This window comes from Pleurodeles waltl, chromosome 10, assembly GCF_031143425.1.
Source record: "Pleurodeles waltl isolate 20211129_DDA chromosome 10, aPleWal1.hap1.20221129, whole genome shotgun sequence".
In the NCBI taxonomy this organism is placed as follows: Eukaryota; Metazoa; Chordata; class Amphibia; order Caudata; family Salamandridae; genus Pleurodeles; species Pleurodeles waltl.
Genome location: NC_090449.1, coordinates 446,485,766 through 446,513,372, shown reverse-complemented (window position 1 = coordinate 446,513,372; position 27,607 = coordinate 446,485,766). Strand labels below are relative to the sequence as shown.

General features: G+C 45.4%; 1 protein-coding gene across 1 annotated transcript in view; it reads left to right on the top strand.

Annotated features, from left to right (window-relative positions):
* LOC138262427 (acid-sensing ion channel 1C-like) overlaps positions 1-27,019 on the top strand; it is a 1,178,398-nt gene extending 1,151,379 nt beyond the window's left edge. The window contains exon 11 of the mRNA XM_069212327.1: positions 26,419-27,019. Coding sequence (XP_069068428.1) covers positions 26,419-26,425 — 7 coding nt within the window. The 3' untranslated portion in view covers positions 26,426-27,019. The remainder of the gene's footprint in view (positions 1-26,418) is intronic.
* The last annotated feature ends 588 nt before the right edge of the window (positions 27,020-27,607 follow it).

Below are 27,607 nucleotides of genomic sequence, written 5' to 3'. Positions count from 1 at the left end.
CCTGGGACTGGGCTGTCCAGACCCCAGGAGAGCAGAAACCTGTCTGAGGGTTGGCAGCAGCGGTAGCTGCAGAGAAAACCCCAGAGAGATAGTTTGGCAGTACCCGGGGTCCATGCTAGAGCCTCGGGATGCATGGGATCGGCACCCCAATACCAGATTTGGCTTGGGGGGACAATTCCATGATCTTAGACATGTTACATAGCCATGTTCGGAGTTACCATTGTGAAGCTACATATAGGTATTGACCTATATGTAGTGCACGCGTGTAATGGTGTCCCCGCACTCACAAAGTCGGCGGAAATTGCCCTGAACAATGTGGGGGCACCTTGGCTAGTGCCAGGGTGCCCTCGCACTTAGTAACTTTACACCTAACCTTCACTAAGTGAGGGTAGACATACAGGTGACTTATAAGTTACTTAAGTGCAGTGGTAAATGGCTGTGAAATAACATGGATGTTATTTCACTCAGGCTGCAGTGGCAGTCCTGTGTAAGAATTGTCAGAGCTCCCTATGGGTGGCAAAAGAAATGCTGCAGCCCATAGGGATCTCCTGGAACCCCAACACCCTGGGTACCTAGCTATCACATACCAGGGAATTATAAGGGTGTTCCAATTAGGATTGGTAAAAATGGTGACTAGCCTGCAGTGACAATTTTAAAAGCAGAGAGAGCATAAACACTGAGATTCTGGTTAGCAGAGTCTAAGTGATACATTTAGGCACCACACAGGGAACACATATAGGCCACAAACTTTGAGCACTGGGGTCCTGGCTAGCAGGATCCCAGTGACAGAGGCAAAAACAAACTGACACATAAGTAAAAATGGGGGTAACATGCCAGGCAAGATGGTACTTTCCTACGCAACCCCCCTCAAACGAGGGACAATAAGGCTAACCTTGCCCAGATGTCTAAGTGGAAATATTTTGAGAGTCCATCTGCATTGGAGTGGGTACTCCCAGGTCTATGTTCCACTGTATAGTCCATTCCCTGTAGGGAGATGGACCACCTCAACGATTTAGGGTTTTCACCTTTCATACGTTTTAGCCAAAGTAGAGGTTTGTGGTCTGTCTGAATAATAAAGTGAGTACCAAACCGGTATGGTCTCAACCTTTTCAGTGCCCAGACCACAGCAAAGGCCTCCCTCTCTATGGCAGACCAACGCTTTTCTCTAAGGGTCAACCTCCTGCTGATAAAAGCAACTGGTTGATACTGGCCCTCAATATTAAGCTGTGATGGCACTGCCCCAACCCCCAATTCAGAAGCATCAGTCTGGACTATTAACTTTTTGGAGCGCAAGGGCTTCTTAGGACAGGTGCAGAGCACATGGCCTGTTTGAGTTCATTAAAAAAAAATTGACAGCTAGCTGTCCACAATACCTTCTTAGGCATCTTCTTACTAGTGAGGTCATTAAGAGGAGCTGAAATGGAGCCATAATTCTTAATGAACCACCTATAGTACCCTGTGAGGCCTAGAAAGGCTCTCACCTGGGTTTGAGTTGTAGGGGGAGCCCATTCCATAATGGTCTGGATCTTCCCCTGCAGTGGTGCAATCTGTTCCCCACCTACCAGGTGGCCCAGATTAACCACTTTCCCCTGCCCTATCTGGCACTTAGAAGCCTTGATAGTGAGGCCTTCCTTTTGCAGAGCCTCCAAAACTTTCCACAGGTGGACCAGGTGATCAATGCAGGTGGAGCTAAAGACAGCTATATCATCTAGATATTCTGCACTAAAAGCTTCCAACCCTTGCAGGACTGTGTTCACCAACCTTTGAAAAGTGGCAGGTGGATTCTTCAGACCAAAGGGCATCACAGTGAATTGATAGTGCCCTCCAATGGTTGAAAATTCAGTTTTGGGTTTAGCATCTTCTGATAATTTAATCTGCCAATACCCTGCAGTTAAGTGAAAAGTGGTTAGATAATTGGCAGAAGCCAATGTATCTGTCAGCTCATCTGCCTTGGGTATAGGGTGAGCATCTGTCTTGGTTACTTGGTTGAGCCCTAGATAGTCAACACAAAACCTCATCTCTCTTTTTCCATCCTTACTGTTAGGTTTTGGGACAAGCACCACTGGTCTAGCCCATGGGCTTTTTGAAGGCTCAATCACTCCTAAGTCCAACATTTTCTGTACCTCTTGTTTTATGCAGTCCCTGACATGGTCAGGCTGCCTATAAATCTTACTTTTGACAGGTAAACTGTCTCCAGTATTGATTGTGTGCTCACACCAAGTAGTGGTACCTGGTATCAGTGAGAAGAGTTCAGAGAACTGACTTAAGAGATTTACACAGTTGTCTTTTTGCTCAGCAATAAGACAATCTGCAAGTACTAGTCCCTCCACTAAGCCATCACCTTCAGAGGTGGAGAAGAGATCAGGGAGAGGGTCACTCTCTTCTTCCTGTCCCTCATCAGTTGCCATGAGCAGGGTGAGATCAGCCCTGTCATAGTAGGGTTTTAGGCGGTTGACATGGAGCACCCTAAGGGGACTCTTGGGAGTGCCCAGGTCTACCAAGTAGGTAACCTCACCCTTTTTCTCAACACTTAGATGGGGTCCACTCCATTTGTCCTGGAGTGCTCTTGGGGCCACAGGCTCCAATACCCACACCTTCTGTCCTGGGTGGTAATAGGTCAGGACAGCCTTCTGGTCATTCCAATGCTTTTGCAGCTCCTGGCTGGCCTGAAGGTTTTTACTGGCCTTTTTCATGTACTCAGCCATTCTGGATCTTAGGCCAAGTACATCGTCCACAATGTCCTGTTTAGGAACTTTTAAAGGTTGTTCCCAACCCTCCCTAAGTGCAAGAGGACCTCTCACAAGATGCCCAAAGAGGAGTTCAAAGGGGCTAAAGACCACTCTTTTTTGGGGTACCTCCCTGTGAGCAAGAAGCAGGCAAGGTAACAGGACATCCCATCTACTTCTGAGTTTTTCAGGAAGTCCCATTATCATACCTTTGAGAGTTTTATTAAACCTCTCAACCAGACCATTTGTTTGTGGGTGATAAGGAGTAGTGAACTTGTATGTTATACCACACTCCTTCCACATTGCTTTGAGGTATGCAAACATAAAGTTACTACCTCTGTCTGACACTACTTCCTTAGGGAAGCCCGCTCTGGAAAAGATTCCCAGGAGGGCCTTTGCCACTGCAGGAGCTGTAGTGGTCTTTAAGGGAATTGCTTCAGGATACCTAGTGGCATGGTCCACTACCACAAGGATAAACCTATTGCCTGAAGCTGTTGGAGGGTCAAGGGGGCCAACTATGTCACCCCTACCCTTTCAAAGGGCACCCCAACCACAGGAAGTGGAATTAAGGGGTTCTTTGGTGTGGTGTGCCACCAGTCTTGCCACTGGCTTGGCAGGTCACACAAGAGCGACAAAACTCTTTGGTGTCCTCTGACATATGAGGCCAGTGAAAAAGGGGAACAAGCCTGTCCCAAGTTTTCGTCTGGCCCAAATGCCCAGCCAAGAGAATGGCATGTGCCAAGGTAAGAAGAAACTCCCTATACTGCAAAGGGATGACCAATCTCCTGGCAGCTCCAGGTTTTAGGGCCCCTTGACTCAGTATACAGGAGGTTGTCTTCTCAATACACCGTATGGCTATCACTGACATCCCCATTCTGCTGTTTGACAGCTTGCTGTCTCAAACCCTCTAGTGTGGGACAGGTCTGCTGTGCCACACTCAGCTCTTCCCTAGCAGGCCCCCCCTGCACCCAAAAGCTCAGCAGTGTCTGCTGCCAGCTCATCTGGTGTAGGTCCTGCACAGCGAGAGGATTCCTCTTCCTCAAAAGGGGAATCTTCTGGAAAGGGAGGGATAGTGGGCAAGGATTTACCTTTACTACCCCTAGCTTTTGGGAGTACATGGTCCATTGTTCCAGGATCCAAGTTTCCCTGTCCTTTTTGCTTTTTGGCCTGAGCCCTTGTCAAAGCACAAATATGCCCAGGAATGCCCAACATTGCTTCATGAGCCTCCAACTCCACTTCCGCCCAAGCTGATGTCTCCAAATCATTGCCTAGTAAGCAATCTACAGGTAATTCAGTGGCTACCACAACTTTCTTTGGACCAGTTATTACCCCCACCCACCCACCCCGAGCTGAGATTCACAACAGTCCTTGGGTGGCTAAGTGTGTTACTGTGAGCATCAGTCCCTTGGTACTGCTGACCAAGTAGGTGTTGATTAGGGTGAACCAGTTACTCTATAACCATAGTTACACTGGCTCCTGTGTCCCTGTAGGTCTCAACCTCAACACCATTAATGAGGGGTAGTTGCTTGTACTTATCCATATTAAGGGGACAAGCAACCAAGGTGGCAAAGTCAATGCCACCATCAGAGACTAAAACAGCCTCTGTGGTCTCCCTAACAAGACCAACCCCAACTACACTGCCAATGGTGAGCCCAGATACACCCTTGGATTGGCTATTAGTAGTAGACTTCCCACTACCACTGCTATTACTAGGGGCACTAGAGGTTGCAGTTGGGGTTGTGGTAGTGGGAGCCTTGGTGTGTTTCTTTGGACAAGTGGCATCACTTGCCCATTGGCCTTCTACTTTACATAAATAACACCATAGCTTTTTCTGATTGTGAGAAGAGGATTTGGACCCACCACCCCCAGAGGATTTTTGTGGGCCTGATGAAGACTCAAAATGTTTTTTATCTTTGTCCCCACCCTTGTCAGAAGACTTACCATCCTTCTTCTTGCCATCCTTGTTACCCCCTGTATGAACCTTTCTGTTCACTCTTGTTCTGACCCATTTGTCTGCCTTCTTTCCCAATTCTTGGGGAGAGGTCAGATCTGAGTCTACCAAGTACTGGTGCAACAAATCAGACACACAATTGTTCAAAATATGCTCTCTCAGGATCAGATTATACAGGCTTTCACAGTGAGTCACCTTACTGCCATGCAACCAATCCTCCAAGGCCTTCACTGAACAGTCAACAAAGTCTGTCCAGTCTTGAGAGGACTCTTTTCTGGGGTCTCTGAACTTAATCCTGTATTGTTCAGTGGTTAAGCCAAATCCATTCAAGAGTGCATCCTTCAAAACTTTATAATTGTTAGCATCACTTTCTCTGACAGTAAGGAGCCTATCCCTACCCTTACCAGTGAATGATAGCCACAGGATAGCAGCCCACTGCCTCTGAGGGACCAACTGTACCATACAGACCCTCTCAAGTACAGCAAACCACTTGTTAATGTAATCCCCCTCCTTGTAAGGGGGACTATCTTATGCAGGTTTTTGGAATCTTGCTCTCTAACAGGATTGCTATCAAAACACTGCTGCTGCCACCATGGGGAACTAACCCCAACCTCTGCCTTTCCCTTTCCACATCCAGAGATTCCCTGTCTAAGGCCTGATGCTGCTGTTTTAGATTCAGCCTGGCCTCTTCCAACCTCAGCTTTCTGAGTTCCCTTTCCATTAAGTTATCCTCAGGGTGGGAGGCGTGGGAATTGTGAGTCACAGAAGAAATATGGGAATTGGCAGAGTTAGACCTGTCCCTAACTGGCTGGACTCTAGTAACCTGGCTTTTAGGAGTGAAGGGTGCCCTACTAGTGTGTGACCCCCTCTCACTACCAGTGTCACTAGATGGCCTGTTAGCTGGCAGGTACTTGGAGGAACCCTCCCCAGCATCCTCAGGGGACTCCTCTGAGTCTGGCTGGGTACCCCCCTCCTCTACCTCCTGATCCTGGGATGGGCCAGACTGCTTCTGGTCACTTTCTAGGAAAAGGCTAAGGAATAAAATTCTAACCAATAACTAAACATCTTTCAATGCAGAGACCCCCTCAAACTTTTAAAGTTTAAACTCCCATATGTTGCCTGGACAACTGTGGGAGTAGTTTCTACTGCAGACATGATAGAAAGGGTTTAGGACAGAGAGAGAAAAAAAGTTTAGAAACTTTTAGAGAAAAGAGAAAAACGTTTTAGAACTTTTCAAAACTTTTAAAAACTTTTCTAAAACTTCTTAGAAAGTTTAGAGAAGGAAAGTTAAACTGTTTAGGTTAACTGTGTATATTCTGAAGTATTTGGTATATGTTTTTCCTATGAAAAGCACCAAATGACAAAGTGGTAAAGCAGTTACAAGTACTTATCACACTGCTGCACCACCAATGTAGGAGGCTGGCCTGGCTTATAGTGGGTGCCAGATGGTACTTACACCTTGTGCCAGGTCCAGTTATCACTTATTAGTAGATTAGGAGTGTTCTAGCAGCTTAGGCTGATAGAGGTAGCTATAGCAGAGCAGCTAGGCTGAACTAGGAGACATGCAAAGCTCCTTCTATACCACTTATATCATATACCACCATATCATAAGAATCACAATACTCAGAGTTACTAAAAATAAAGGTACTTTATTTTAGTGACAATATGCCAAAAGTATCTTAGAGGATATACTCCCTTAGGAGGTAAGTAATATACACAAAATATACACACAAACCAAAATCAGGTAAGTAAACAGTTAGAAAAGTAGTGCAAACACTGTAGAACACAATATAATGCAATAGGAGACAATAGGCCTATGGGCAACACAAACCATATACTCCAAAAGTGGAATGCGAACCACGAATGGACCCCAGGCCTAGTGTAGTGTGTAGAGGGTCACTGGGAGTGTAAGAAAACACTAAGGGTTTCCAAGATACCCCACCCCAAGACCCTGAAAAGTAGGAGCAAATTTATCCTACTACCCAAGAAAGACAGTAAAGTCGAGATAGGGGATTCTGCAAAGGCAACAACTGACTGCAAAGCACTGAAGGCAGATTCCTGGACCTGAGGACCTGAAAAGGAAGGGGAAAAAGTCCAAGAGTCAGGCAAGTGTCCAGGGGGGGCAGTGGCCCACTAAACCCCGGATGAAGGTGCAAAAGGGCTGCCTCCGGGTGGAAGAAGCCAAAGATTCTGCAACAACGGAAGGTGTCAGGAACTTCTCCTTTGGTCAGGAGATGTCCCACAGTGTGGTGGAGGATGCGGAGCTGTTTCCACGCAGAAAGACTGCAAATAAGCCTTGCTAGCTGCAAGAGTCGTAGTTGAAGATAATGGGTGCTGCCCGGGCCCAGGAAGGACCAGGAGGTCACCCCTTAGAGGAGAAGACAGAGGGGGCACTCAGCAACAGAGAGCGCCCACGCAGAAGCATGTAGCACCTGCAGAAGCACTTGAGCAGGCATTCAAGAAATCTGAGCATGATGGTCATCTCAACACAACAAAAGAGGGTCCCACGAAGCCGGTGGTCAACTCAGCGAGTTGAGCAATGCAGGACAGAGTGCTTGGGACCTGGGCTGTTCTGTGCATGAAGGAATCCTTGCAAAAGTGCACAGAAGTCCTAGCAGCTACAGATCACGCAGTACACAGGATTACTGTCTGGGGTGCGGAGGCAAGGACTTACCTCCACCAAATTTGAACAGAAGGACCACTGGACTGCCGGGGTAACTTGGATCCAACTCCTGTGTTCCAGGGAACATGCTCGTCAAGATGGAGGGTCCCAGAGGACTGGTGATGCAGAAGTTTGGTGCCTGCGTTAGCAGGGGGAAGATTCTGTCGACCCACAGGAGATTTCTTCTTGGCTTCTAGTGCAGGGTGAAGGCAGACAGCCCTCAGAACATGCACCACCAGGAAACAGTCAAGAAAGCCAGCAGGATTAGGTGCTACAATGTTGCTGGTAGTCATCTTGCTACTTTGTTGAGGTTTTGCAGGCGTCCTGGAGCAGTCAGCGGTTGATCCTTGGCAGAAGTTGAAGAGAGAGGTGCAGTGGAACTCTGGTGAGCTCTTGCATTCGTTATCCAAAGAGAAACCCACAGGAGAGACCCTAAATAGCCCTCAGAGGAGGATTGGCTACCTAACCAGGTAAAAGCCTACCAGGAGGGGTCTGTGATGTCACCTGCTGGCACTGGCCACTCAGAGATCCCCATTGTGCCCTCACACCTCTGCATTCAAGATGGCAGAGGTCTGGGACACACTGGAGGAGATCTGGGCACCACCTCTGGGGTGGTGATGGACATGGGAGTGGTCACTCCACTTTCCTTTGTCCAGTTTCGCACCAGAGCAGGGGCTGGGGGCTCCCCGAACCAGTATAGACTGGTTTATGCAAGGAGGGCACCATCTGTGCCCTTCAAAGCATTCCCAGAGGCCAGGAGAGGCTACTCCTCTCAGGCCCTTAACACCTATTTCCAAAGGGAGAGGGTTTAACACCCTCTCTCAGAGGAAATCCTTTGTTCTGCCTTCCTGGGACTGGGCTGCCCAGGCCCCATGGAGGGCAGAAACCTGTCTGAGGGTTGGCAGCAGCGGTAGCTGCAGAGAAAACCCCAGAGAGCTAGTTTGGCAGTACCCAGGGTCCATGCTGGAGCCCCGGGGATGCATGGGATTGGCACCCCAATAGCAGATTTGGCTTGGGGGGACAATTCCACGATCGTAGACATGTTACATGGCCACGTTCAGAGTTACCATTGTGAAGCTACATATAGGTATTGACCCATATGTAGTGCACGTGTGTAATGGTGTCCCTGCACTCACAAAGTCCAGGGAAATTGCCCTGAACAATGTGGGGGCACCTTGGCTAGTGCCAAGGTGCCCTCACACTTAGTAACTTTGCACCTAACCTTCAGTAAGTGAGGGTTAGACATATAGGTGACTTATAAGTTACTTAAATGCAGTGTAAAATGGCTGTGAAATAACGTGGATGTTATTTCACTCAGGCTGCAGTGGCAGTCCTGTGTAAGAATTGTCTGAGCTCCCTATGAGTGGCAAAAGAAATGCTGCAGCCCATAGGGATCTCCTGGAACCCCTATACCCTGGGTACCTAAGTACCATAAACTAGGGAATTATAAGGGTGTTCTAGTGTGCCAATTAGAATTGGTAAAAACGGTTACTAGCCTGCAGTGACAATTTTAAAAGCAGAGAGAGCATAAACACTGAGATTCTGGTTAGCAGAGACTCAGTGATACAGTTAGGCACCACACAGGGAACACATATAAGCCACAAACTATGAGCACTGGGGTCCAGGCTAGCAGGATCCCAGTGACACAGGCAAAAACAAACTGACACATAAGTAAAAATGGGGATAACATGCCTGGCAAGATGGTACATTCCTGCAATACCTGAATCCTAATGTTCAACTACAATTTCAGGTTCATATTCATAGAGGAACAAGTGGACATTGACAAATTGTTCCCAGCCAGAAGTTTTTGATAGAGTTAGGTTGCATAAAATTACATTGAAGGGAGGAACTACACCAGTGGCTGCACATGTCAGGAGACTACCTATCTGCATGCATGATGCAGTAAAAGAAGAACTAGATAAATTGAGCTTGTTGGGCATTATAGAACCTGTAGAAGCCACATAGTGGTGGGCAACCATTGTAATGGGCTGCAGTGTAGATAATAGAATTACATTGTGTAGATTTAAGAGCTCTCAATAAAGAAGTAATTATAGATAAGTTCCTGTTACCAACTATATCATAGATGCTTACCTCACTTGCTGAAGCCTGGTTCTTTTCGACACCTCATTTGGCCTCGGCATATTATTAGATGAGCCTTCATTCAGAGTCACAGGAATTGACAGCATTTATCACATCGATAGAGGCCTTTAAATTCAAACACATTCTGCACATCTGTATTTCAGAAAGGCATGATTTCTGTTTTGGGAACAATACCTGGTGTATTTCACTATCAGGATTATGAGTATGTGAGTGAGAACACCAAATCACAACACCATGAGAAAATATGTATGGTACTGAGGAAATTTTGAGAATATAGTTTGACAGTAAAAACTGAGAAGCGTAAATTTGGATGTGGTGAAAACACTTATTTAGAGCATAACGTGAGTGCAGAGGGTATAGAAACAAAATTGAATTGATAGATAGTGTTTTGAAAATGGTTGCACCAAAGAATAAAGACGAGTTGAGATTGTTCTATGGTATGATAGAATTCTATGGCAAATTCACTGAGAACCTAGCTAGCAAACATGAGAAGATTCATGAAAAGTAAGGTACGATTTGAATGGAATAGGGTCTGTGAGGTAGAATTCCAGGAGGTAAAAAAAATGTTTGTAACATGCCCCTAAATTGGGAGCTTTTCTTTTTTTTTTTTACATACATATTCACCTCCGCTGCAAAATCAATAAAAAGTAACACTGATTACAAACATAGTATATGACATCAAACATAATAACACTGTTCATTGACACTTTCACAATAATCATCGTGTAGGTAGGACTAAAATACTTGTGGAATTAATGCCGGCATTACCCTCTTTGCTCCCTCATCCAGCCCCACCCTTCCTTGTCAACCTCTTATAAATTTGTTAGACCAAGGGGTGCCCAGACAGGGTTCCAGATATATATCCCTAGCTTCAACCCATCCCTTCCATGTCTTGTTGCGTTTTGTAGGGTAGCCTCACTTGACTTGTATGCGCGACATTCCGTACCCATGCAAAATCCCATGCCTTTAGCCCAAACCTCAACCGATCCGACAGTCACCTCTTTCCAGACCTTTGCACTATCTCTCTTGGCTATTATTAGGCCCAACCATAGGAGTGCCCCCTGGTATTGTGTGGCACCCAACTCGTCTGTCACATGAAGTAACACCAATCTGGGATCTCAAGGGATTCTCAAGCCCAACACTCTCTCCAGTCTCCCCAAAACCCCCTTCCAGGAGGTGGAAAGAACAGGGAAGTGCTAAAACATATGGGATAGGTTTCCCAGGGAGGTCTGGCACCTCAACCACCCTCCATCAGACATCAGTCCCATGTGGCAGAGCCTGGCCCTGGTGTTGTATACCTGGTGGAGCGGTTTCACTGTAACTGTCTAAACTGTGAAGCTATGACTGCCTCTCTGTGAGTCACTTAGGCCTCTCTCCAGTCATCATCATTGAGTTCTCCAATCTCCTGTTTCCATGCCCTGCGTACCCCCACCATAGGGTCTGGTACATTCCTCAACAACATCTTGTATGTCTGTAATAGGTTATGTTCTTTTATGTTTGTGAGGAAAAGCATAGCTTCCAATGATGAGAACTCTGGTATCTCAACTGTGGTCTGAAGCGCCAGCATCAGCGTATGCTACTGTTACAAGCATCGGAAGAACTGTGAGTGCTGTAGAGTGTATTCCTTCTGTAACTCCTGAAAGGAGTCGAGATCTGATATTGTCCCAAGCCACGCCTTGCATGGCCACGACCTGCGGGAGGGATACACTTCATTATAACGGCATCTCTAATGTTAGTCTGCCAGTCCAGGTGGTAGCTTTGTTAGCCACCGCCCATACCACGAGCACCACCCTGGTAAGTGGTGGAAGAGACTCAGGCACATCCCCCCCTTATAGCAAGTTTGGGAGACCCTGTGTACCCATATCCTTCCCATCAAGGGCATAGGCCGGGTCCCTAAACTCCCCGAAACACCAGTCATTGATGATAAGAAGGTGGGCTGCCTAATAATACAAATGGACATCCAGCGTGGCCACTCCTCCCTCAAGCACCAGTCTGCAACACTTTTCCAATGACGTGTTGTATTCCACCCCCGGTAATGCATTAACTTTCACAAAGAAAGAAAGGGCAATTGGGAAGGGGTGATTTTGCAACTGATATACAACTATCTTGATGATGGCCGAGCGTCCAAACAAGGACAATGGAAGTGTATTCCAAAACTTGACATCTCTCGATAGTCGCTCCATCTATGGTACCAGGTTACCATCAAATGAACACTTCGCATTCCCAGTAACAAAGACTCCCAAATACAGAAACCCTGAGTATTGGATCAGTATCCCGACACCCATGGCATATCAGCTGGGCATGGAGCTATGGGGTAGACCACTGATTTCAGGGCTTAATCCGTGGGCCAGAGTATGTGCCAAATACATTTAACATCTGCAGCACTCTTGGCCCTGATCTGTCTTCCTGTTGCAGTTATCCCCCACTTTTTGCCTGAAATTGATGCTGACTTGACTGAGAAGGGTGCTGGGAGCCTGCTAACCAGGCCCCAGCACCAGTGTTCTTTCCCTAAAAATGTACCATTGTTTCCACAATTGACACACATCTGGCAGACATATGTCCCTTGTAAAAGGTACCAGTTGTACCAAGGGCCCTGTGACCAGGGAAGGTCCCTATGGGCTGCAGCATGTGTTTTGCCACCCTAAGGGACCCCTAAACTAACACATGCACACTGTCAGTGCAGATTGTGTGTGTTGGTGGGGAGAAAAAGGCAAAGTCGACAGGGAAGCCCCCTCAGGGTGCCATGCCCACAACCCACTGCCTGTGGAATAGGTAGGTCACCCCTCTAGCAGGCCTTACAGCCCTAAGGCAGGGTGAACTATACCATTGGTGAGGGCATAGCTGCATGAACACTATTCCCCTACAGTGTCTAAGTCCACTCTTAGACATTGTAAGTGCAGGGTAGCCATATTAAGAATATGGTCTGGGAGTTTGTCAAAACAAACTCCACAGCTCCATAATGACTACACTGAATACTGGGAAGTTTGGTATCAAACTTCTCAGAATAAGAAACCCACACTGATGCCAGTGCTAGATTTAATTTAAATGCAAACAGAGGGCATTTTAGAGATGCTCCCTGTATTTTACCCAATCCTTCGGTGCAGGACTGACTGGTCTGTGCCAGCCTGCCACTGAGACGAGTTTCTGACCCCATGGGGTGAGAGCCTTTGTGCTTTCTGAGGCCAGAAACAAAGTCTGCACTGGGTGGAGGTGCTTAACGCCTCCCCTCTGCAGGAACTGTAACACCTAGCAGTGAGCCTCAAAGGCACAAGCTTTGTGTTACAATGCCCCAGGTCACTCCAGCTAGTGGAGATGCCCGCCCCTGGACACAGCCTCCACATTTGGCTGTAGGTCCAGAGGAGACAATGAGAAAAACAAGGAGGAGTCACCTACCAGTCAGGACAGCCCCTAAGGTGCCCTGAGCTGAAGTGTCCCCTGCCTTTAGAAATCATCCATCTTTGTTTTGGAGGATTCCCCCAATAGGAATAGGGATGTGCCCCGCTCCCCTCAGGGAAGAGGCACAAGGAGGGTGTAGCCACCCTCAAGGACAGTAACCATTGGCTACTGCCACCCAGACCTAAACACACTCCTAAATCTAGTATTTAGGGGTGACCCTGAACCCAGAAAATCAGATTCCTGCAACCTGAAGAAAGAAGAAGGACTGCTGACCTGAAAGCCCAGCAGAGACGACGGAGACACCAACTGACTTGGCCCCAGCCCTACCAGCCTGTCTATAGACTCAAAGAACCTGCACAGCGACGCATCCAACAGGGACCAGCGACCTCTGAGGACTCAGAGGACTGCCCTGAACCTAAAGGACCAAGAAACTCCCAAGAACAGTGGCACATTTCAGAACCTGCAACAACTTTGCAACAAAGAAGCAACTTTTAAAGAGACTCTCCCTTCCCGCCGGTAGTGTGAGACTTCACACTCTGCACCCAACGCCCCCGGCTCAAGTTCAGGTGAACTAACACCGCAGAGAGGACTCCCAGGTGACTCCAACGACGTGGACACCCAGAGTCGACGCCCCTGCACCCCCACAGCGATGCCTGCAGAGAGGATCCAACGCCTGCACCAAGCACCGCACCCGCAGCCCCCAGGACTGAGAGGAACCCCCTACCAGTGCAGGAGTGACCAGCAGGCAGCCCTCATCTTAGCCCAGTCGGTGGCTGGCCCAAGAAGCCCCCCTGTGCCCTGCCTGCATCGCCTAAGTGACCCCTGGGTCTCTCAATTGCTTTCTATAGCAAACCCGACACCTACTTTGCCTACTTTGCCTACTGCACCCGGCCACCCCTGTATCACTGAGGGTCTGTTTTGTGGGCTTGTGCGTGTCTCCCCCAGTGCTCTACAAACTCCCCCTGGTCTGCTCCCTGAGGACACAGGTACTTACCTGCTAGCAGACTGGAACTGGAGCACCCCTGTTCTTCATAGGCGCCTATGTGTTTTGGGCCCTCCTTTGTCCTCTGCACCGACCGGCCCTGTGTTTCTGGTGTTGTGGCTTTGGGGTTGCCCTGAACCCCCAACGGTGGGCTGCCTATGCCCAGGATACTGACTGTGTAAGTGCTTTACTTACCTGAGAAACCTAACCAAAGTTACCTCCCCCAGGAACTGTTGATTTTTGCAGTGTCCACTTTTCAAATAGTTTATTGCCATTTTCACCAAAACTGTGTGTACTACTGTTTGAAATCAAAGATCTATACTTACCTGTGTGAAGTACCTTAAATTTTATGTACTTACCTAAAATCTTGAATCTTGTCGTTCTAAAATAAATGAAGAAAATATATTTTACCATATAAAACCTATTGGCCTGGAGTTAAGTCTTTGACTGTGTATTCCTCATTTATTGCCTGTGTGTACACAACAAATGCTTAACACTACCCTCTGATAAGCATACTGCTCGACCACACTACCACAAAATAGAGAATTGGTATTATATAGTTTTGCCACTATCAACCTCTAAGGGGAACCCTTGGACTCTGTGCACACTATCTCTCACTTTGAGATAGTATATACAGAGCCAATTTCCTACAGTCAGCGTTCAAAGAGATCTGGTTGCTCAATGTGTAGTCCTAATGTAAGCCTCTATACAATGAATCTATCTGTACCCAAGCTGCCTATTTCGACCGCTAATAATAGGAGGGACAAGGGGCACCCCTAACTGGTACCCCTCACCACTGGAAACCAGTCTGAGACTACCCCCCACACGCACCCAGGCTCGGAGATTGGTGTACAAAAGACAAAGAAAGTTGATAAACTTAGGGCCACAGCACACTCATGCAAGAAGAGCAAATACATAGGCCCAATCAACCGAGTTGAATGCCTTCTGAAAATCAACTGACATTAATGCTCTAAGGGCCATATGTACAAACACATTTTCCCATTGACACAGAATGGGAAAAACCCTTTGCTACATCTGGCCCTAAGTTCCTTCACTGACTCGCTTAAGGGGATTGTGTTTTGTAACCTTCTCAAACTGGGTCGAGTGGCCCTTCTCAGCACGAATCCTGACTCATTAGAACGAACCAGATGCTCAATGACTTTCCTCAGCTGATTACCCATCATTTTGGCCCATATCTTGAATTCCCATTTAAGAGTGAGATGGGCCGAAAGTCTTTGCATTGCGTGCCCTCCATGTTGGGCTTCAGGAGCACCACAATGTCTGCCATCCTAGGGCAGGAGGTAGCTCACCTCTCTCTAATGCCTCCTGAAACATTCCTAGCATTAACTGACCTGCCTGAGGCCACACCAAGTGCCAGTATTTAGGTGGGAACTCAATAGGCCCAGGTGCCTTACCTTATTGCAACTGTGCCAAGGCCGCCTGCAACTCCTAACCAGTTATTTCAGCTTCCAAGGTTTCCCTATCTCCCAGAGACAGAGTGGGCATCGGCAGGTCCTGCACAAACTGATATAAATTATCTTGCTGACTCCTCTGGTCTGCCTGATATATAGTCCTGTAGTAATTGTCAAAGGCCTGAGCTATTGGTTCGCTCCCCACCACCCGCAATACGTTGCATGTTTGTAAGTATGCCACAGGGGCTGTTACCAATCTGGGAGTGCAGAGCCAGTGCAAAGTTTTGCTGGCCTTCTCTCCACTGATAGATTCTGCTGCAAGTGGCTATCCACGCCTCCCAAGCCTCTTGCGTTAGCTCATGCCAGAGCAGGATCTGTGTATGCAGCGAGTCCCCCAGACGCTCCTCCTGCCCTGAGCCAGCAAAATGGCTTTCCAGATTTAAGATATGCACCTCAAAATCTTTGACCTTCTGCCTATCCTCTTCCTTATGGCCTTTCATGTAACTAAAGATATGTTGCCTCAGCGTAGCTTTCTGGGCCTCCCACAATACTTCTATCGAGAACACTGAGCCCCAATTTTCAGTGAAAAACTGCTGAGTCTGCTCTTGACACATATCCCTGAAATCATTTTGTTGAAGATACCATCTGTGTAGCCTCCATCTTGCCTGCATTCCCTTCTTGCCCAGGCCAGAACCATCCCCACCGGGGAGTGGTCAGACAAACCCTGTTTGAGACGTTTTATCTCCTACACCCTGTGACACTGTGGTTCCGACGTCAGAAAGTAGTCCAACTAGGAAAGGGACTGGTTTGCCCTGAAGCAGAAGGTATATCCTCGTTCTGTTGGGCGGCATGTCCTACACATATATACCAGGTTAAGGTTGCACACAAAAGAGGCAAGTGCTGTGGGTCACTGCCCCCCCCCACCCGTCCTGATCGTAGAACGCTACAGGCTCACATCATATAGCCCATTGAGGTCTCCAACCAAAATCCACGGTGCCCCTGGCAACTCTCTCACCAAGTATCCCATTGTAGACAGAAAGCCTACCTTATGTGGAGGAGGAGCATAGATAAATATCAAGGACCAGGGGAGACCCTGTAGCGCCCCAGTTATCACCACATAGCTACCTGACCTGTCTTGCCACACCTTGGAGATAGCCAAATGGGTACAGTTTCTGATCAGAATAGCTTGCCCCTAGAGCCTCTGTGGAAGCCTGCATAATAGATTTGAGAAAATCCCTTTCTAGCCAGGAAGGGGCATCTATTACCCAGGAGATGGGTTTCCTGGATCAGGACTATATCTGGCTCCGTCCTATTAGCCGCCCTAAGGACTGCCCCTCTCCTGATCTTGTCCAATATTCCATTCACATTCCACCACTTATTTTAAGAATTGGTGTACTTATGGAGGCAACGCCTTCAGCTTCTAAGAGGGTAGGGGCCGCCATAGATATATGTCAGAATAATATGTCCACCACCTATGTACCCATGCAGGGCATCCGTAGTGATCCCCCTCGTCTATGTAAAAGAAGGAAAACAACCCCCCACACACACACACACACTACCCTGCCCCCCAATACTTCATGAATTGGAAGTACCTGTTGTGGTGCATCTAGGGACCTTTCCAACAGGGCTACCTCGTGATAAACCACCCCCAGCACCTATTTCCCCCAACCAAAACCTACCCCACTGTGAAGGAAAATGTGACAACCAGTCTTTGGCAGCAAACACCCCCTGCAGATAAACAATATCATAAAGGGGAAATCACCCATAAATTAGTCTGTCGGTCAGGAGAAGAGCAGCTGTTCCCGCTCCGACCCCTAATATCGTCTTGAGAGCTGGCATCAGCCGGAGATGTGGTCATGTCTTTCTTCTTGCTGTAAGGCCCAGTCTCCATCGTTCATGCCCTTTTCTTTCCTCGCCTCGACCTCCTGTACAAGGCAGTGTGCCATTCTTTCTGTGCCCCTCCTTGTCACTTCCCTGTGTGTGTCTCTGCTCAGAAGGTAAGGAGGAGCAGGGAAGTAGTCTTTCCTCAATCCAGATCAAAGCTGCTTCCGGAGAGCCAAAAAAATGGGATTTACCCTGAAAGATGACCTCTAAGCGGCCCGGAATTAAAAGCATGTACGCGAGGCCCATGGTCTTGAGCTTGCTCTTGGTATCTTGAAAAGAGAGTCATTGTTGTTGCACTGTATAGTCTGCGAAAATCAGCACAGGGGTAGGTTGGTACATCACATGGTCCATCTTCTGTGCCGCTCTTAGTATTGCGTCTGTCAGCGTAAATAGGCACCCACACGATGAATTGACTAGGTGGAGCCCGTATCAGTGGCTTAATTAGAAGCTTTTGAGCTTGTGAGAAAACTTACCACCCAGTATTCGATAACGATGTCGGCCACACTGTTGACGATTGTTCTGACAACAGGGCCACCACTTCGTCAACAACAGTTTTCAAATCACTGTCAACAAGACCTGAGGCAAAGAACATTGTATCATCGACGGTACTGTCGAAGAGAATTAAAAATACAGCCTTCATATTAGTAAAGTTCAAACCATCTTTAACATTTCCCAGCAAGATTTCTTCACTGCCTCTTCCCCATCTTCTAGCTACTGAGGAATCAGTAAACAAGGGCATTGATGGTCCCACATACAGCCTGTCACATCTGCGCGTAAAATACCAGGACTCGAAGGATGATGGAGACAACCAAGGCAAAGACACTTCCGGTTACTTGGAAGGTGACTACTCTTTTTCAATCCGTGATCAGACCATCTCTCACAGATAGTACTGTTTCGAGAGCACTATCCCTACGATGAGTAAGAAGAGGTGGAGCAACACTGAGGTGCAAGCTAATATATTCGACAGGCCCTTAGATGGGGAGAATGTGTTCGGGAAGAATGTAGAATGATGTCCTTGAGGCATTAAAGCAGACACCAACACTGTATGTTCCCTAGGCATACTCCAGCAAAGACGTTTTTCCTCCTTTCGTGGTGCAATATGCTCAGAGGTCCTCCTTCCAGTCCTACAGGTACCAGCCGTATGCACAGAAGGGATATAAGCAACAATATGCTGTGCGCCATCAACAGTACAGAAGCTCTGGGGCTGCATTCTCTTAGCAGCCACCTAGAAAAAGACAATCACTCTGAGGAAAAGGGCAAGACTCTGAGAAGAAACAGTGACATTTCTATGGCACAAGACACCTTGCACCACCGGAGGTGGTACCTAACTCATTGCTTCTCAGCCTATCTCACTTACTGGGAGAGTATTACCAGCGACAAATGGGTATTGGACATCATACGTCATACTCACACCCTGGAATTCCTGCAAAAGCCCCCTTACCATTCGCAATGCAAAAGAGCACATCAGCATTTTGTCTCTCCTAAAACAGGAAATATCGGACCTTCTTTTAAAGGGAGCTATAGAAGAAGGCCCTTACAGATAAAGGGGCAGAGGGTTTTATTCAAACTTCTTCCTAAAAAATATAAAGTCCGGGAAATGGAGGCACATCCTTGATCTCAGACAAATACATTAAAAAGCAACCCTTTTGCATGCTATTGTTGCAGGAGATCCTTCCCATGATCAACAAAGGAGATTTCATGATATCTTTGGATCTTCTAGATGCATATTTTCATATAGCCATACATAGCAGTCTTCAGCAGTTTTACGTCTCAAGGTGGTGGGGTGCCACTACCAATTCAAAGTTCTCCCTCTTTTTGGCTAAGATCGGTCCTAAGAGTATTCACGAAATGTCTGGCGCCAAGTTTCATAATGACAATGAATGCTTTATTAGAAGGCTGGGGAGCACCTCTTCGGAACTACAAATCTCTGGAAAATGGTACTTGGATCCACCTCAGTCTTTTAGAGCTGCCTTCTGGGCCTCCAGTGATTTCTTCCCAGACTCCGCTGCTCCAGTGTCCTAGTCAGAACTGAAACCACCACCACAATGTTTTATCTAGCAAACCAAGGTGGCACAAGGTCGCAGACCCTTTCGTCTCAGGCCCAGCAGATTTGGGAATGGTTGCTGAAATACAACATATCATTAACAATACAGCATGTCCCAGGCATAGATAATGTACAAGCAGACTGTCTCAGCAGAGCGTCTACTCAATGCCACAAGTGGGAAATAGCCCAAAAACTGCTCTTTCAACTCTTCAAGAAATGGGGCACACCAGCTGTAGAACTATTTCCAACTCTGTCCAACAAGAAGTGCCAGAGATTTGACAGCAGATTCTCTTACAAAGGGTCTTTAGGCAACGTGTTTTCGATCCAATGGACGAGAATGTTTGCATATGCATTTCCACATTTCCCTCTCATTCCCTGGGTGCTGCCAAGATGAGGAGAGAGCCATGTCACCTCATTCTAATAGCCCTGGCCGAGACAATACTGGTACATGGCGCTCCTCCTGTTGTCGATATCCTATCCCATACACTTCCAACCAAGGAGCAAATCTAATATTAATGAGCAGTGGACTGATAATGCATCCACAGATACAGCCCCTCAATTTATCAGCATGGCACCTCATGAGCATGAGTTCGGATCCCTAGTGATACCAGAGGAATGAAGATCTATACTGGGGCAAGTAAGAGCTTTTTCCACAGATACATCTTACGCTGCAAAGTGAAAGAGATTTTGTCATTGGTGTATCAGAAATACGACCTACTCATTTTATTCCTCTCCAGAGCTTAAATTACTGTATCTCCTGCACTTGGCTAAGTTCAGGCTTAGTGTACTCTTCCATAAAAGTGCATTTAGCAGCTATCTCTAGATTCCATGAAAAACCTGGTGAAGTCTCTTCATGATACTGCAGACTGGTCAAAGAATTAATGAAAGGCCTTTTCAGAGTCTACCCTCCGTTAAAACCACTGGCTACAACTTGGCAGTTGAATACGGTTTTATCCCAGCTAACGAAGCCTCCCTTTGAACCCATTCATAAGGCGGACATGAAGCATATCTCATGGTAAAGGACCTTTCTTGTGGCCCCCACGTTTGCCAGAAGAGTTAGCAAAATGCAGGCCTTCTCTATCTCTGGGCCTTTCCTGCATTTAAAAAATGATCAGTTGCTCTTGGGAACAAATCCAAAATTCATTCCTAAAATTTCTTCCTCTTGCCATCTAAATGAGCCAGTAATCTTTACATAATAATTCAAAGACCCTTCTACAGAGGCAGAGAAAACTCTTCATTCTTTGAATGTTAGATGCTGCTTAAAATTCTACATCCACCACACAAAACCTTTCAGCAAATCGGATCAATTGTTCATTTCCTTTGCACTTTCCAGAAAGGGGTGCGCTTTCTAGTGGAAGCATCGCTCGATGGATATCATCAGCTATTGCATTGTGCATGACAAAGCAGGAAGACCGCTATCCAGGAATGTGACAGCACCCTTGAGTAGAAAGATGGCAACATCAACTGCCTTATTCGTGAGAGTGTCGCTCCCAGATATTTGCAGGGCAGAAACCTGGTTTAATGTGCACAATGTCACCAAGCATTATTGTTTGGAATCAGCATGGAAGCTGATGCAGCCCTCGGACAGGCGGTATTATGCCACCTCTTTGATTAAGGTATTCGTTTATATTATACCTTATCTTACTTCTATCATTAATTATAGTTTTATATATATATATATATATATATATTTTTTTTTTTCTCTTCTTATAAGTGACCTGTTATCATTTGCTAAACATTTCCTAATGCTTTGAAGCTTATGTTAAGTACTGTTCGTCTTTCGCATAGGTATGCCTAAACCTGCTACGTTATCTACTGCTAGCTATTCTGATTCAAGCATGTGAATCTATGAAAGATTCAATACTGGAGAAAAAACTAGTTACTTATCTGTACACTGTGGTTCCCCAGTATTGACATAGATTCAGATGTGACCCACCTATTTCCCCGTTTAGGCATACCACTCAAATATATTTAGATCCAAACTTGTGCTAAGAAATCTGAGGAAGAGTGGCTCTGCTGGGGTAAACTGGTCATGGGTCCAGCCTCTGATTCGTTGAAGTTTGGGTCTATTAAAACAATGTGAATTGGTTAACATTGTCAATTGATTTACTATGGCTTGTTAATGTACTTTTGGTACTGCTCATTTTAAAATACTGTGGGGCTCCCACCATGATGAAGAGGAAGATTCAAGCATGTGAATCTATGAAAGATGTCAATACTGGAGAACCACAGGGTACAGGTAAGTAAATAGTTTTGTTTTTCTTGGTTGCCAGGTATGGACCTACAAATAAAACGCGTAGTCTGAGATTGTGTCTTGTGCAGTAACAGTAATAAATTCTGGACCACTACGATGGCATCTATATACTCCCGAAGTCTCCCAGATGGACCTTGGACAGACTTAGCGATTGATAAAATTGGACCTCTCACAGGGGAAGTGAATTCTCCATACATAGTAGTACTGATAGATTTATTTTACAGAAGGCCAGAGCTAAAAAAAAATATTACTGATATCAGCACCAACAACATAATTGACTTTCTTGAAGAGGTACTTAGAAGGAAAGGATTGCCTAGCTCTCTTTTCTCAGATAACGGGTGCACTTTCGTCCTTGAGCCATGCAAGAATACCTGGAGATTACCGGTATAAGACACTGTCTTTGTGCCAGAAACGGAATTGTAGAAAGGTTTAATAAAACCTTAAAAGAATGGATACATTTGACTAGAATAAATTGCTTAAACTGGAAAGACGTGTTCAGTGGTTTGTTAGCCTACCGTTTACCTCCGCATCACACTACAGACAGGACTCCCTTCAAACTGTTAAGAGGATGGAAATCCAAGTTAGGTCTAGGTTGGATGAATTGACAGAACAAATGGTTAGATATAGATACTTGGCAATCCTGGGGACAGAAAGAGTTAAGATGACAAATGGAAAGGAAAAACAAAGATGATGTGAAACATCACACTCACCATACGTGTAGAGGTAAATGTAACGCAAAGCAACGCTGGGGTTGCTAGGCAACAGTGGATTATACAACGTGGGTGCAAAGGCCTATTAGGATTGTAGAGGACAACAAAGGTGTTGTTTGGTAACGCGACACAAAGTGAATATTAGGAAAAGAACATGTAACACTACATTTAAACTACAACTGGTCAAGATTGAGTAAATAGTTAATCTTAAAAAAAAAAAAAATAAGAAAAGAAAAACGATAATACAAAGACAGAAAATAAACATGGCAACACATTCCATAATTCCGCCACCTGCATTTTTACAACTTCCTGGTGAGCCCAGCATGGCCTGGGAAGATTGGGAGGATGCTTTTACGACTTACTTAGAGGCCATTGGAGGGGAAATGTTTGTTGAAAAAAGGAAGTTGGCTATTTTGAAGCATTGTCTGGGGGTGGAAGGAAGGAAAGTTTTGAAAACTTTACCGCTACGGGACACACAAGCAGGAGATTCTGATCAAGAGGAAGATGTGTATGAAAATGCTATGAAAGCATTGGAGGAAAACTATGGAAAGAAAATTAACATAGTGGTAGAGCAGCATAGGTTTTTCTCATGCAACCAGAAACCAGATGAGACGATTGATCAGTTTGTTAACAGTTTATGGAGGTTAGCTATTTCATGCAAATTTAAAGATATGCATGATGAGATCATTCGGGACCAGTTTATTAACAGAGTGAAGGAAGTTAAAATACAGGAGAAATTGTTGAGTTTAAAGAATCCGACGTTGGATAAGACGGTGGAAGTTGCGAGACATATGGAGACTACATCTCGATATGTTAAAGAACTCAATACTAATGACACTAAAGAACAGAACACGGTTGGGGAAGTGCGATATGCAAAGAAAAACACAAATAAATTTGAAGATAATTTAGGGAAAAGAAAGGAATGTTTCAGGTGTGGAAGTGGCAAACACTTGGCGGAGGCAAAAAATTGTCTAGCTATAAACACGAGGTGTTTCAAGTGTAAGAGGATTGGACATTTTGCGAGAGTATGCACAAAGGTTGATGAAAACAAATTTAGGAAGTCTGTAAATACAGTAACAAAAAATGGACATGAGGATAACAGCATGAGTGAGGATGAAGTGGAAGTCTTAGCTGTGGAGGAAGGAATGACAACTGTGTGTAGTCAGCTTGGAAATAAAACTAAGGGGTATAATCCACCTAAGTGTGTTGTTGAAATAAATGGAAAACGGACACACATGTGGGCGGACTCATGCTCACCATTCACTTTAATTGACGAGCAGGTGTGGGGCGATTTAGGAGGCAACGAACTTAAACCCACGGATGTGCTACCGGAAGGATATAGTGGTGGCAAATTACCGATTTTAGGTTATTTTGAGGCAGAGCTAATGTTTAAAGACAGAAGAACACTTGGAAGAGTTTATGTAGTAAAGCAAGGACGATCGTTACTAGGTTGGAAGGAACAACGTGCGTTGAACATTGTGCTGGATCCTAACCATCCCGAACAAGTGTTGTTAACAGGGGAGAGCAAGGAAGGGAAATGGGTAATTGCATTTCCTGAGCTGTTTAAAGAAAAGTTGGGTTGCCTCAAGAACTTTCAGCACAAGATAATTTTGAAAAATGTTGCTGTTCCAAGGGTACACAAGGCACGGATAGTGCCAATTGCACTGAGAGATAAATTAAAAGAGGAACTCCACAGGTTGTGCAAGGATGGAGTGATAGAACCTATAGAAGTGTCCGAGTGGTTAAGTCCTATTGTTATAGCAAGGAAACCCGATGGCAGAATTTACATGTGTGTAGACTTGAGGGACCTGAATAACAACATATTGATAGATCGGTACCCATTGCCAAGAATACACGAAATGTTGGCTAATGTTCGAGGTGGAAAATATTTTACAACCTTGGACTTGTCGAATGCGTACCACCAGGTATGCTTGTTGGAAGAATCTCGACATTTGACATCTTTCATTACTTCAGAGGGGGCGTTCCAATTTGTTAGGATGCCATTTGGGTTGGCATCCGCCTCTGCTGTGTTTCAAAGAGTGATGCAATTTTTTTTACATAATGTTAATAACACATTAGTGTTCCAGGACGATGTGCTAGTTTGTGGGGATAGTGAACTAGCACATGATGAAGTACTGACAACAGTTTTAAAGAAGTTGGAGAGAGCTGGTCTTACCATCAGTAGGAACAAGTGCAGGTTTGGAGTGGAAAAAGTGGAGTATTTGGGACACACACTGAATCAACAGGGAGTAAAACCCCCCAAAAAATTAATTGATGCCATTGCAAAGCTCCTGCACCGCAAAACAAAGACCAGCTAAGATCGTTCCTGGGCCTGGCTGAATATTACACAAAATTTGTGGATCATTTTGCCGAAAAAGTACATGTGCTAAGAGTGTTGATGAAAAAAGGGTGCCATTTTAAGTGGTCTAATGAGTGCCAGGAAGCAATCGAAATGGTTAAGGAAGCTATTGTGAAAGCCATCACCTTGAAACCATATAACCCGGAAGATGAGACTATAATCGTTGCAGATGCTAGTAATTATGGGTTGGGAGCAGCATTGTTACAAAGACATGAGGGGAGAGAAAGAGTAGTGGCGTTTGCATCACGCACGCTGAAGGGAGCAGAGCCGACATACTCAACCATCGAAAAAGAAGCTTTGGCATGCTGGTGGAGTGTGCAGCATTTCCGTATATATGTTTGGGGCACAGAGTTTGAGCTACGAACTGATCACAAACCCTTAATTGACATTTTTACCACAAAAGGGGCGAGTAGAGCTACACCAAGGATTGCAAAGTGGATGTTTAGACTGCAAGAATACACATTTAAAATGAAATATGTACCAGGGATAAAAAACATAAGTGCAGATTGTATGTCTAGATTACCGGTGATTGACAATGAGGTGTGGGAAGAAGATGAATGGGTGGTGGCGGACATATCAGAAGCAGGGGGTGCCATAAGTCGAGAGGAATGGGAGAAGGCTATGTGGGAAGATGTGTCGCTGGACAAGGTAATGAAGGAATTACTTTTGGTTAAGAAAAAGCGTTTGGATGTTGACATGGGTGAGTTTAAACACGTGTGGGATGAATTGTCGGTTGTAGATGGAGTTTTGAGAAGAGGAAACAAATTGGTGGTGCCGGAGGGTCTAAAGGAAAGAGTGTTAAGGTTGATGCATGAAGGGCATGGTGGCATGTCTGCTATGAAGAAGAAGGTACGGGAGGATTTTTGGTGGCCAGGTATGGATAGGCAAATTGAAAGGTATGTGAGGAATTGTGTGGCGCGTATGTCAAGTGACAAATCGCATGTGTTGTTAGAAACAACGATTAAATCACAAGAGTTGCCGGAAAAAGCATGGTACAAAGTGGCCATTGATGTTTGTGGTCCGTTTGAGTGTTTAGGAAGTTCTGATAGATATGCCATAGTTATGATGGATTATTATTCAAAGTGATCTGAAGTGGCATTTGTGAGGGAGGCGAAATCCGGTAATGTCATTGCATTTTGCGAGGAAATATTTAGAAGGGAGGGGTGTCCTGGGGAAATGGTTAGTGATAACGGACCACAATTTACTTCTAATGAGTTCTTGTGTTTTCTCAAAAAATGGGGAATTAGACATTGTAGGACACCTGTGTATCACCCCAGAGGGAATGGTATGGTGGAACGATTTAACCGTGTGCTAGGGAAAAACATACAGTTAGCTCTATATAATAATTTGTCATGGAAGTCTCAAGTCAGGGACATGTTGGGGAATTATAGAACTACACCACATAGTGTGACGGGTGAGACTCCGTTTGTGCTGATGAAGGGAAGGGTACCGTGCACTGTAGCTGTACCTGCGTGGATGTGTAGAAATGGGAAAAAAATAATTAATAGTGAACAAATCAGGGATAGGGTGAAATCGTATCAACAACAGTATGAGTCAAGACACAATGACAAAATCAAGAGAGAGCAAATGGAGTACAAAAAAGGTGATTGGGTAAGAGTGATTATATGAAATTTAGCCAAAAAAGTAGTGTCCAAACTATCGGAGCCAAAATGTGTGTTGATAGCGAAGGGAAACTGCGTAAAGTTGTCAGATAGTAATTGGTGGAATGTGAGGAGGACAGTAAGGTGTTCAGGGATAGAAATAGATGAGTGGATGAAAAGGAAAGAGGTGGAAAAGAGTGATTGGGTAAAGAAGGGTGAGTGTGAGAATTTAATGAAAAGAGTCAGTGCAAGAAGGAAACTACCATCTAAGTTATTGAAGGATTTTATTTGCTATTAGTAATGTATACTTACTTGCAATTGTTTCTATTTATTGTAGTTTGTAGGATTGGGGATGTGTTGTATTGTGTTCTGTAAACGTAATGGAACCCGGCTGTCTCCCGGCAACTCGAGGAGGATTCGAAGAGTGGAAGGAAGGCGGTTGAGAGAGGAGAGTCGTGGATGGCAGCCGGGCGGGGTCGTGATAAATAAACTTACTTCGTGTCAAGAAACTCCACGTACATCCGTTCTTGAAGGAATATATTACCCACAGGGACCAGTATTTGGTCAAAATTCAACAAACCCATGACAGTTATCAAATTGTTTCGCAATGCAGGAAAGACCCAAGGTGGTAGAATGTGGAATTTGGGGCAGTGGTTAAGCACAATGGACCATTTGATTACAAAAGAATTCACTGTAATGCAAAAGAAAATAGGCTTAATAATGACACCTCCATGTACAGAATCAATGACTGGCACACACAGTTTTGGGCGGACAAGATGTCTCTGGAAGTGTTACTCACAGTACAATTTCTCACACAATTTCTTCACTGAGTTATCTGAAAGATTTTGTCACCAGATAGCCAGCAGACTCATTGGTTGTTTATCCCTTATTTCTCTATCTCTGATGAGGGATTGTGTATCTTTTGCCTAATATTTACCTTCTATGACAACTATTTTTATGCCAAGATTTTCATATTTATCCTTGTTTCTGATATGTTTCTTTATTATTTCAACAAGAAGGGAAGTTATGTGGTATCTTGATGTATGATATCTTCCCTTGACCCCTTCCTTTACCACAACCTGGAACCGTCCCATGGCAGGGTTCTAGAATGTGAGGCATTGACCATAGGAAATGAGGCGTTGCGGGGGAACTCATGCTGTGGATAGAGTGTTGTGTAATAAAGATGTTAATAGACTACATTTGCCTTCCCATGATTTATGTGATCTCGCAGTAGCCATGTTGGACTGTACTATTTCAGTTTAGATGGCTGGTGACAGTAATGGTGAGAGTAATGTTGCTCTCTGTTAATCAAAGGGTGACACTACAGTTGGCACACACTTCACGCCTTACAGTCAAAGTGTGGCTAATAGACATGACAAAATGCCATCTCACAGGCAAAGACTATGCCTCGCTCCTGCCTGTAACAGTTAAACCACAACAAATAAGTTAACTGATTTGGGAGTACCTCAGAATCAATGTGTTATCAAACTTGCCCTATAACTGAATTTGTATAGTCTCATACTGTT